The following is a 12,014-nucleotide window of genomic DNA, read 5'->3' on the forward strand; positions in this document are numbered from 1 at the left end:
TGTAGCAATAATATGCTCAAGTATTAAATATGGAAACATCTGTTTTTCCTATGCAAAATTCTTAACTTTAAAAGTCCTAAAACTAATTCCACCTGATGTTGGCTTTTTCCCTCCTGTGTCAGTCTGTAGAAGTCGCACATGATTTTGGATGTAAAGAAGCTTTAAGGCATAAGAGATAAAACAAAACACCAACTGATCTAGTAACTCATTTTGAACGTTCTATAGCTTTGCCGTTATCTCATTTTTGTTAGCATTTCCATTCAGTGCTGAAAGATCTTTAAAAAACCTCCGAACAGACTATGATTCAACCAACAGAAATAAACTGCTGCTTGAAAAACTAGAATGTGTTGTGAATTACCCATTTCAGTAAGCTCTTCATTCAGTTCCTGGAGCCAAAAGATGTCCATATCATCCAAGTCATAGCGACACACAGACTCTGCCAATTCCAGAATGTTGATGTAACCTGGTTCTGTAGGCTCTTGGCTGGAACAGTGGATATACTTCCTGGGTCTTGTATACAGTACTTCTTTCACCTTTTCTGCGACAACCCTACGTACGTAAGGCAAAAAGGAAACAGAAAGTTAGCTACAACTTTTTAAGACTCAGCCTTGAAAGACATAAAATAGTTATTATCAATAGCATTTCACATACTTTAAGCTAGTCTGTAAGTGAAGCCAGAGTGGGAAAGACAGGATTCTGTAAATGTCATTTCTTCATATAAAATACGTTAAGGTTTGCTATGTATACAGAATCACATTTAAAACGCAAGCTTGTGCATAATATTTTCAATTGAAGAAATGCTACTGGAATGGAGATACAAATGTTTTTGAAAAGCACGGAAAGTTTTAGGCATGAAACCCACTACGATCTTGTCAACTGATAATCTTCAAGACATCAGCTTTCTCAGGAAAAGCTTGATTTATTCTGCTGCAGGGGGTGGGGAGGAGAGGAAGATGCTTGCTCTTCATTTGGGTTAAACAGTCTACCACTATGTTACAAACGATACTTTATCCATGCTACAAAAGTATTATTTTTGTTCTGCAAGAACGATTCTGTTGCCAAGCAAAAATGTACAGTGGAAAAACAGCTAAAAATCATCCAGGAAGTGAGGGAAAAAAATACTAGTGTGTTTTCAACCTCTCAATTATTTTGTAAGATAAAACTTGGTGTTTGCCCAGTACACTCGCCTATGGGAATGGAAAGACTGACCCTAGCTAGACAGAAGTTGACCTTTCTCTGCATTTAGTTCAAGAGGCCCTGCATGTGAAAGGAAGCCAGAGAGATATTGAGTGGAACAGTGCCATGCATGAGAAGCTCTGTATGCCTTCCAGAGCTAGCACTCCCCGGCACCAGGAGAAGAGAAAAGCTGTGGGAAACAAGGCAAGAGGAAGAAAGAGGGAGCAGGCAAAAGTCAAGCGGTATCCCACATAATTCTAACTGGACAACGTGTGTTGTGACTGTTAGCACTATGTTCTTCTGTCACTCTTCTCCACGCCATCACCTCAACCATTTTTTTCTCGTTTCCTTGTGACTTTTTCTGCTCTCTGGTCCAGCAACATCTATAGCAATTTTTTCCTCTAATGTAATATTGCTGGTATGAGACACAATATACTTATTTTAACAACTTGGTACCGATGGAAATTAGATTATGCTGGCACCAGCACTTTCACTGGACAGTTCATTTATCTTTGTCCCAAAGCCTATTCCGGCAGTAATACTTCCACATTATAACACACAATTTTTCTACCTTGAAGGGTTGCAGGACTACCCTGGTCTAAGTACAATATGAGAGGATGAAAGATCTATCTCCTGGACCACCTCTTTTTGACAGACCACCTTCTCCAAGTTGACACTTTGCGCACACGCTCTACATCTAATTGACATTACCTGAGAGATGGCTGCGGAATTGTTTCTGGACTGGCTGGAACTTGGACTCCTTTCTCCCATTCCTGTTTCCACGTGTCCGCAAAGACATAATATTCATCAGGGTTAACATGGTGAGAATCCGGTAGTTTCATGGCACTAATGAGATCCTTGCGGAAAACCTGCAAAGAAGACACAGGGAAGAGAGAGGCTTGAGGAAAAAGGGTTGCCCACAGGAAGCAGTAGGTGAAGCGGTAGATATTTTCCTAGTTTGCACGGAAACAATGCACATTTGTTAATAATTTTCTTAGGACTGCCAACACACAAATAAATTAACGTGCAGAACCATGATACTGCTCAAAGTCTAGTCAGAAGAAGGCTGTTTCAGGTAGCCAAGATGAGGGGGAAAGGAGTCCTGTACCTAGTTTACTACTTGTAATGCCATTTTCAAACAGCTCATTTTACCTGCCAGGCTGCATGCTTTATCCCAAGGTAGGATACATATATTTTTTTCCTCCCAGTTAAGCTGCCTTAAACTGCAATATTCTTCACAGGCTAAGAACAGTTGCCTTAACAAGGCTGATGTATAGGCACTTGTTCATCTCTAAGCCCATTGAAATGTTAGTGATCAGGATCTTCAAGATCAAAGACAAACAGCTGCCTGTATCACCAACTCTGCATGGCACTGTACAGCGATGCTGCTGCTGCACAACAACCCAGCTCAGAACCCTTTAGCGAACCTATCTGGTGAAACCTGCAATTGCTTATCACCACAAACCTATCTATGACAAGCCTCGAGCTGCACTGATCAACCTCTGGCTTAAGAAGATTATGTTTTTAAGAGCATGGAACCATTATCAGTTGTCATAAAGCTTACTTAATGTAAATACCTGTCAAATAGAGGTGCATGAAATTTAAATAAAGGGCATATGAATCCCTCTTTTGTTGTTGTTTGACTGGGTTTCATTTTTCTTGAGCTTTTTTCTCCCTACTGATACCTTGCACCAGTCTAACACTCATTAAAGCAGAGCAGTGATTGTGGCTTGGCGCTGGTGAGACATCACAACTAATTAACTGTATAGTCACAATGAGAAATCAAATCTTCAAAGGGTAATGAAATGAAAAGGAAAATACCCCTGCAATAAGCTGTGGAAGGTTGAACTCCTTCTTAGTAAATTCGGTTTTATAGTGAGAATAGTAATAAAATAGAGTCAAATATCTTAATGCACCCTTTTCAATATGACAGCACCACACCACTTATTTCTATTGCAAAAATTCTCAGCTGTTCTTGGAAATCATCAAGTTAACTGTTACAGCTGGGAGCTCAACCTGGGAACTCAAAAATAACAAGCAACCAGCTCTTGAGGCTTTTGTATTTACTACTAAGGGGTATCTGCTTTGCTTTGCATCAGGCTGTTTACTGCAACCTTCTGTCTGCAGCCCTTCGGGTTCTACAGAAAACAAGAGCAAGAATGGAAAGACCATAAGCATCCATTTTTATCCAAGCAGCACGTCTACATGTCACAAATAAAATGTGAAGTGTTCTACACCAATTAAAAGAGATTTCCATATTCTTTGTTACAAATAGAGCTAGGTTTATGAGGAACACTCATGTGGCACGGTTCCATAGAAATCCACGAGGAAGAAATAATCCACTGAGAAATGCTATGACTGGTTTAATCATTAGAAAATATACTCCTCAAACCTTACCTAAGGTAAAGCAGAAAGCGCTTTTACAAACCACCTTTTCAGTCACTGAAGAAACACAGGAGCAGCTCATACCAAACCCAGTGTTTTTCAAACACTAGATGAAAAACGCAGTGAAAGGCATTAGTATTCCAACTACATCGAACTACATTGCTTAGCAGCAAATTCATCTTCTGATCATCCATTATGTATGTGAACTGTATCATCTCTATTTTTAGTGCACAAAACCCATGGAGCATGAACTTTTTCTTTCCCTATGCCTGACCACTCTAGTACCACGTAAGCAATACAAAGTTCTCTGCTTAATGTTGCTATAATTAATAAATATTGCTATCACTGAAGGTAAAAGATTTCACCAATATAAACGTAACTGTTAAAACCTTAAGGAAAGCCAAACTCAGCTAAGATTTCCTAATAATACTGCCCTTGCTTTTCATGCTTAGGTTAAGTACAACTGAGTATTTCCTATAGACACCTGGAATTGTCATAAGGACATCCCAACCTATAGCACATCTCATTTCTCATCTCCTCACACACAGCCAGTCTTCCAGCAGGAAAATACTCTCAGAGGACAACATTTCAAAACATGTGTCTTTATCACTCGCTCTATACTGTGTTCTGGAAGTAAACCAAAACACCCAGGGGACCCAAAGAAAGCTTTCTTATCAATCATATAACTTTTTACTCCAGCAGCCAGCCTCTAAGCTACGGTCTGGGCCTCTCAATGAGGAGCAGACACACGTGTACAGGATTTAGATAGCCAGCTTTCCCTCACAGTTGTGTCTCTTTGGACTCTTACAGCATCCATAAGGCACTGGCCATTCCTATGGACATGACAGCCCCTTCTCTTGGCAGCAGCCACCTTCACAGTTAGCCCACATGGGCAGCAGCCACTTGCTGGCTGCATGGCAAAAGCAGTTGCGTACACAATACACAAGCCTTCAACTCTATTTTAGCGTCATTTATAACAGCAGACAAATTGAGAAGAACTGAGTAAGGAGCATGCCTGGCCTAGGTTAGCAATGCCCTCCCACCCACTGGGAGCAGCACTTCATGAAGAGGCCCTCACCAAGGGGAGCTCCGGCACCAGAAGGCGGCTGGTCATGGCCAGTGTGCACAAAACAGGAAACTGCCCACCCACCAGAAGCTTCCGCAGAGGTTACTGTGTGACAGGGGGTTTGGTTTGACATATTTTTAGCAATTGAAAGCCCTGCTTAGCACTTGACTGTGCTAAGTCGAGTGCTTCATTACATTTAGCTGCCAGGAACTTCTAAGTTTCAGCTGAAAACGGTGCAGCAATTAGTCTGAAGGAAGTCAACGAAAACAGCGTTTGCTTGTGTCACAGAAATAATACTTGTGCCACAGACATAATACTAAGCATTTCACGGAGAAACTCTGAAAAGTTTTTCACACTTGAAAGCTGAGACTGAAATCTAGAAGAGGAAATAATCTTCTCTGGTCAAGACAAGCTTTTACTCCACAGTAAGGTCTGACAAGATTTGCTCCAACAAGAACTCAGGCACCTCTTAAGAGAATCAAGACTTCACCATACAACAGCCTCCTACAGCCTCCATCTTCACCAAGCAACGCAAATATTGGACGCGCACAGAACTTCAAGAACATTTTGTTACCAATCGATCCAAATCTAAAGCCACATGTGGGGAAAACAAAAACCAGAACAACAACAAAATTACCATAAACTGCAAAAAACCACAATAAAACGAGAGTGAAAGACCTATTTCAGTTCTCCTGTAAGCTTCTACTGACACTGACTGATCTCACTGCTCACTCCCCACATCTTGCCCAAATGCATGTGGTCCAGGAGCACAGGATCATCTCTTTGAAACAGCGATAAAAATGGTACTCCTCGTGACACTGAGCTTTTAAGCATTTGACCACCTATTATTAAATTCCACAATGGTAAGGTCACCAACAGGAAACACTCATCAGAGGTCTAAGTACACATTAAACACTCTGTTGCTGTTACAATCAAAGCAGGATTTCTCCTGGATTGCATCTAATTGCTTCATGCTCAGGCTTTCCCTGGTGCCAGGCAGAGCCCCTAAGGAGTTACCAGTATTCATTTCATTGCCACACGCCTGCTACCTAGAAACAGAAGACACACAGTCTTCTGACACAATATCTGTTTATATGTCTGTTTATATCTGTTTATGCCATCCCCCTGTCCAAATTCTACTGCTCAACACCTCCAGCAAAAAGTTATACTCAAAATCACCACATAAATAATAACAAGGAAGCCAAATGGTACTAAGAGCTACTACACATGGAACATAACCACATCATATCTGAGCACAGTCTCATCTAATACATCTAATCTTCGCATAGATGTTTGACAATGTCTGCTGAAGGCTGCTTACCTACTGAGAACGAAGCTGCAAGGTGCACACCACATTCCAGAATTTGGTGGGCTCATCTTCCCAAGGTTGAATTATTATTGTTAGTGCACTGCAATCTGGGCATTAAGTTTCTGAATTGAGGTACTTCACTAAAAAGGAGCACACCCTATTACAGACAGGATGAGTTGGATGGTTTATTTTGTAGCAAAGCAAATCAAAAAGCGGAATAAATTAAGAATGGAAATGAAACCACAGTTCCAGGGACGTATAGTGACTAGACTGAAAAAATAACATTAAAAAAGCTTCTCGAACATCTCAATAATTTGAACACATCCTGCAGTAAATCCTAATCTTCAACCCCCCACTCACAAAAACTATTTTTATGTATCACCCAAGACTCGAGATAATGAAATATTGCACCTTTCAGTGGAGCAGCCGCAAGTCTTCTGAGCCTCCTTCACAAGGATATATGGGAAAAGTCATGAAATCAGATAGTAAATCAGCCACGCCTAACATCAAGTCTCTGACAGTATTATCTCATGAACCAGAATAACGCACACAAACTGTGTAAGAATACGTCAGGTTTTCCTCAGACATAAGCTTTAGGGATTAATCCTAACAATCAATTTTTTTTTTTTTTTAAATGGTATTAATTAAACAGATATTTAGAAAAATCTGTACTCGTTATCATCTGTTCAATTCGTTTTATAATCATGTTTAATTCTCAGTCTCAACAACTTCCTGTGGCAGATGAGCTTCACAGTCTAATTATATGGTGCATGGAAAAGGATATCCTATTAATTGCAACAGACTTCTCAACTTCTGGCCTCGTTCATATTGTCTCGCCCTTCCTCTCCAGTTCCTCTACCACAAGGACAGGCAGGACTGAAGCTCTACCTCCGCTCTCTCCAGACCATTTATACTTTGCTTTGCCTACTCAGCCAGTTCCAAAAGTAAAACGGCTCAGGTTTTTCACAAGCAGGCCCTTCCATGCCCTTATGCATCCTTTTGCTTTAAGCAAAAAGATCAAAAAAACTAACCAGCAAGGTTGCATCTCTGATTTACATGAAAGTACTCTATGTTCTCTTTCAAAATCAACTAACCCACACTGGCTAAAATGGAGCCCATCAAAATGCACGAGGCGTGCTGACCAGCGGTCTTGAGAAGGCTGCATAGATGACAGTTGTTAAAGTTAATTCAGAGTCTTCTAAGGTAGGCACACACAGAAAGGTGACAGTCCCCTGTTCCATTATGCATGGCACACGCCAAGCGATATGATTTAATCACGGTGTCCATTCATTCACAGAACAAAAATGACTGCTTTCAAACTGCCAAAAGAATCCATTCTGTGCTCGCAGTCTAATCTTACAGGGTGCTCCACAGGATCAAGACCTACAATTTATGTGACAGTTAAACGCCACTAAAAAAAAGTTCCACATACGCAAGTAATGAAAGCAGGCCATTTTCTTGGGGAAGATGAGCTACATTTCACATGATAACACAGCTGTCACTATCAGCACCGAGGGACCAAGAGCTACTATTGCCACGGGATTCAAAACCCTACTTGCAAAGGGAGGTAAAATACTGCCACCTTATATGGGTAGGTTTCACACAGAAAACCACCACGATTCTAACTTAACTCCTTTACAGTTTTAAGAGGGTGCAAGGATTGAAAAAAAAATACATAAGCTTGAGTGTCATATAAATCTCTTTGGCTCTTTTGTGCCCACACTAGCTCAAGGCAAAAGAAACAGTCAGCCTTTCAGGATGGCTCAGCTAATAGGTTTTCCCTGCAAAAATGATTCCAACTATTCTGCCATCGTTTTCTGCTGCAGCTTCCAAGGAGACAGGAAGCAGCAAAGCACAGGTTTCATGCTGAGCCAGACATCCAAATGCTCCTAACCTGCTACTCCCACGCAGCCTACTGTTCAGAGCCGAGCCCCTCCTGTCTCAGCTCAGGTCCATAAGGGGCAACTCTGCAACTGGCACACAGCCAGCTTCATCAGCTCTGAAAAACTGTTCTGCCATACACTGCAGGCCTGCCTGATACCTTAACATTCCTTATTCTAAGTAAATGCTAAAGCTAATTGGATAGCAGAATTTTCAAGACACCGTTTTGCGTTTTGGTTGCTTGCAATAGATTACAACCCAAAAGGAGCACAAGAGAAAGAGCTGCAGTCTCGCTCCTCAGCATCACCTTAGATTCTCCTCATCTTCTCTGAGCAGGAGGGTGGGACAAGTGGACCTCAGATCCCACTCAGAAACATCCCTTCAGCACAGATGCAAACATCTGGTAGGCACGCCCAGAGAATGAGCTTGGACATCTGCACTCCAACACTACGTCCCGTCCCACAGTAGAAGAGGGGAGATTTACATTAGATATTAGGTGGAAATTTTTCACTCAGAGGGCAGTGAGGTGCAGGCACAGCTGCCCAGAGTAGCTGTGTTGCCCCATCCCTGAAGGGGCTCAAGGCCAGGTTAGATGGGGCCCTGGGCAGCCTGAGCTGGTGGGGGGCAGCCCTGACCATGGCAGGGGCTGGGACTACACAGTCTTTGAGGTCCCTTCCAACCTAAGCTATTCTAGGAACCTCACCATTGCTGGCACCTGCTTCCTGAATCAAACCACAGACAAGGCAGGCAGCCCTCAGCTGCAGCTGTTTTATAGGCGACCACAGAGGAACAAGGCAGCTACAAACAAGTCCTGTGAAGCAGCAGACAACCTGATGGTCAGTCACAATTCTGCAAATGAGCTTTTATTTGGAAAGAGAACCCAGGTAGTAGATAATACCTAAATCTAGAGATGACTGAGAAAGTGGAAAAAATCCTATGTATCCGTACGCATTATAATTGAGAAAGCCTGGCTTACTGGAATGAAAGAAAAAATTAATGTATGAAGACCATGAGCAAAAAAATTCCCAAACAGCTATTTATAGCTTTGACCTTTTAGATTTTCTGCATCACTAACTCAAGAAACAGTCTGCTGCCTGGCAAGCAGAGGTGAATGAAAGCAGAGCACTGCCAACTCGCTCAAGAGATCCCTTGCTGAAGGGATGCTGTCAACCCGAAATTTCAAATTTCTATCCAATACCATTACAAAAAAAAACTTGTGGAATTACTGTAATATGATTTTTTTGAAGGGTGTGTGATGGGGTCAGTCTTTGCTTTACACTCTTGTCACCAGTTGGTGCGTTAATAATAAATTTCAATGCTCTGCTGACAACAGCGTTTCATGCGATGCACCATTGCATGCAGTCTCCAGCATATGACTTTCTAGGGCTTGGAAGGAGCGCTCGCTCCCAGCAGAAGGAAACACAGGAAGGATAGCCAACAGCCTTACGCACCAAGGGCAGAGATCATTACTGCCACCCACCCAAGCAGTCCCCTTCTCTGAGGACTTTAATTTTTCCTTTTTTTTATAATATTTTTTAACATTGCAATATTACACTTGGGACACTCTTCCAAAAGAGGACATCTTTTAAGATTTGATTTTTCCAATTATTTTCTATACTGGGGAGGGGGGCTCTTAAACAAAAGATGACAGAAAAATGCCAGCGTTACAAGCATGATGATGTTACAAAATACACTTGTTAAATTCACTGTACATTCTAGGCTTTATTCTTCCAAGTTTTGTATTTTTTCAAGTTTTGATAGGCTTGAAATTTTCTCTTGCAGTAGGTAACAGCAAAGAAAATCACAGGAGGAGGAACTGAAAACACTGCACATTTTAATTCCTCCTAGAAGTTATGTAAATAAGAACACTTGTAAGCTGTATTCAAGGACCACATTTTCCTAATTATTGTTTATACATCCACACACACAGAGACAGCATGGAGAAAAGGGAAAGTAAACAGTAACAGAACAACCTTTAGGAAGAAGAAGCAGAAAAAAGCAAGGTAGGTTGAAGGGATGGTGCTAAGGTGTATTTGAAACAGCAAGTCTGGCAATGGGTTTCTTTCTGTTCCCATTTGCTCAGCCTGGCAAGTAAGAAAGTTAATGCTAAGAGAAACATGAGCAACGATTATAAGAACTCAGCAGCCACAAGCTGTTTTGAGACTGGCATTCTCAATGAACCATAATCCTCAAACATCAACACCTTTAAAGGTAAAAAGCATAACAGACTTAACCATTTTGGTGGCTGCAAACAAGCACTGTGTAGCTAGTTCTGGCCAACTTTGCTCTTCTTGAAACATTCCCACAAGATTCCCTTTTATAAAATGAATCTTCACATCCTCTCCAATTAACTTGTGATGAAAATTAAGCTTCCAAAGAAAGGACACTTCTCAAGCGTTTGCACTACTCTTACCAAACCAAATTAATCTACGGGGCAACATTCAAAAAGGAAGCATGAAGTATGTTTGCTGAATAGCTTTTGCTATATGAACTCAAGCTTTATGTTTACGCGGCCTCCCACAGTAGTATGTAAGCAGCTAAAAAGCTGCTGTTATGGTACAAAGGATTACTTCTGGGACGTAACTCTCAGTTTTACATTCTACAGAAGGAAAGTATGTTTTGTCAGTCTTTTTCTCAGTAACCTCAGGCATCAACAGTCATACTGGCATGCTGAAGGACTCATTTGGAGGGAATGTGACAGCAAGCGGAGGGAATTAACTACAAGAAACATTTCTCCCATTTGCAGTTATCTGACTTCAGCCCTCAAGAAAGCAAGCATCAAATATGGAGAAGGCAGCCAACAAATCCTCCCCAAGAAGGGCAACAGATGGGAATGGTTGCTAGGATGGATTTCAGCACTGCATTGTACATAAACACGAAAGGAAAAGGACTCAATTAGCAAAGGCAGATCCAGTGAGAGTGGTGATAGGTGTAATAGACAGGGATGGCAAAATAAAACTTACTGAAGGGAACAAGGCAAGAGTGAGAAAGTGGAAGGAGAGTAAGCACTGCTCCCATGTAATTCACCCGCTGGGGTATCCCACTGTTCTGTCCTAAAGCAGAAAGTAGGCACCCTTCTCATACACACATACATGCGAGCCACTTCCTTCTGTAGTATGCTTTCAAATCACAAGACCAGACCAGCTTTTTCAACATGAACATGAGCCTAAACCTCAGGGGAAGAAAGAACCATGTATCACTGTCTGCAACGCCTTAAGTCATGATGGGACACCAGAGCTCCTGTATTAGTCATATACTGAGGAAAAACGGTGTCATGGAGGCAACAGGTAACAAAAGAATGAGCTGGCACCAGTTCGAAGCTCACTATTTCAAGGCACAGAAACTTGAAATGACACGACAAAAAACTCTGTTAACCAGTCTTTAAGCTCGGTTCTTACCTCAGCAGGTTTCTTTTGTTCATTTGCTGGTGTTTTTGACTTGCTCCTGTATTTAGCACAAGAAGAAAAGGAAGTGGAAGGACCTGTTTAAAAACAAAAACAAAAAACAAACAGAAAAAGAACCACTGTAATTAATTTCAATTCATAATCACTCAGTACAACACAAGGTACACCAATCTCCTGTCTTATCTAATTCTTGACAAGACATGGGCAAAAAGCTCTTCTGCAGCCTGTAGGCTTGAATACAGTTCCTCCTTTTCCACTTGTTCTTTGTAAAACCGCAGCACTCCAAATTTATGGGTACATTCTGCTCTGCTCGATACAAGTGTGAATAAACAGAACAAACCTGCAGACCACTGTCCTTCATTGCCTTTCTATCAGAAGTGGAAGGAGGAGCAAAACTGAGGACAGAGCCTGCAAGAGCTAGAAAAGCAAAGTGGAAAAAGGCAGTGATACTAAAGGATACTGATGAGAAAGGCTGAAAAGCATAGTGCAGTGTCTAGACATCTCAGAGCAGCACTCAGTATAAGTCCAGTATGCTGCTGAGTTGTAATAAACATATTAACAAATCAGCTGTTAAATACAGCGTTATTAGATGGGCACAGGTTTTTAAGATATAAGCAAGACTCTGCCTTACAGTTTCTTAGCGGGTACAAGAGGAAACTGCAACCTCAGCCAGATGTGCCAAGGAATTTTTAACAAATTACACTGACTTGTCTACTAGACTACCAGGCCATCAGACCACAGAGGAATGATGAAGAATCAGATGCTGCAACACATAAATGCTCTAATAGTTCAG

At 41.5% G+C, this 12,014-nt stretch overlaps 1 protein-coding gene across 5 annotated transcripts in view; it reads right to left on the minus strand.

The window, feature by feature from the left end:
- The window catches only part of JADE3 (jade family PHD finger 3), a 60,980-nt gene that overhangs the window by 17,084 nt on the left and 31,882 nt on the right, over positions 1–12,014 (minus strand). For all 5 annotated transcript variants that reach the window (XM_072357186.1, XM_072357167.1, XM_072357194.1 and 2 more), the window contains 3 exons: positions 11,216–11,298; positions 1,888–2,045; positions 359–549 (listed from right to left, as the gene is read on the minus strand). In XM_072357186.1, the coding sequence (XP_072213287.1) occupies positions 359–549; positions 1,888–2,045; positions 11,216–11,298 (432 nt within the window). The remainder of the gene's footprint in view (positions 1–358; positions 550–1,887; positions 2,046–11,215; positions 11,299–12,014) is intronic.

The sequence above is a fragment of the Excalfactoria chinensis genome, chromosome 1 (genome assembly GCF_039878825.1).
Source record: "Excalfactoria chinensis isolate bCotChi1 chromosome 1, bCotChi1.hap2, whole genome shotgun sequence".
Taxonomy (NCBI): Eukaryota; Metazoa; Chordata; class Aves; order Galliformes; family Phasianidae; genus Excalfactoria; species Excalfactoria chinensis.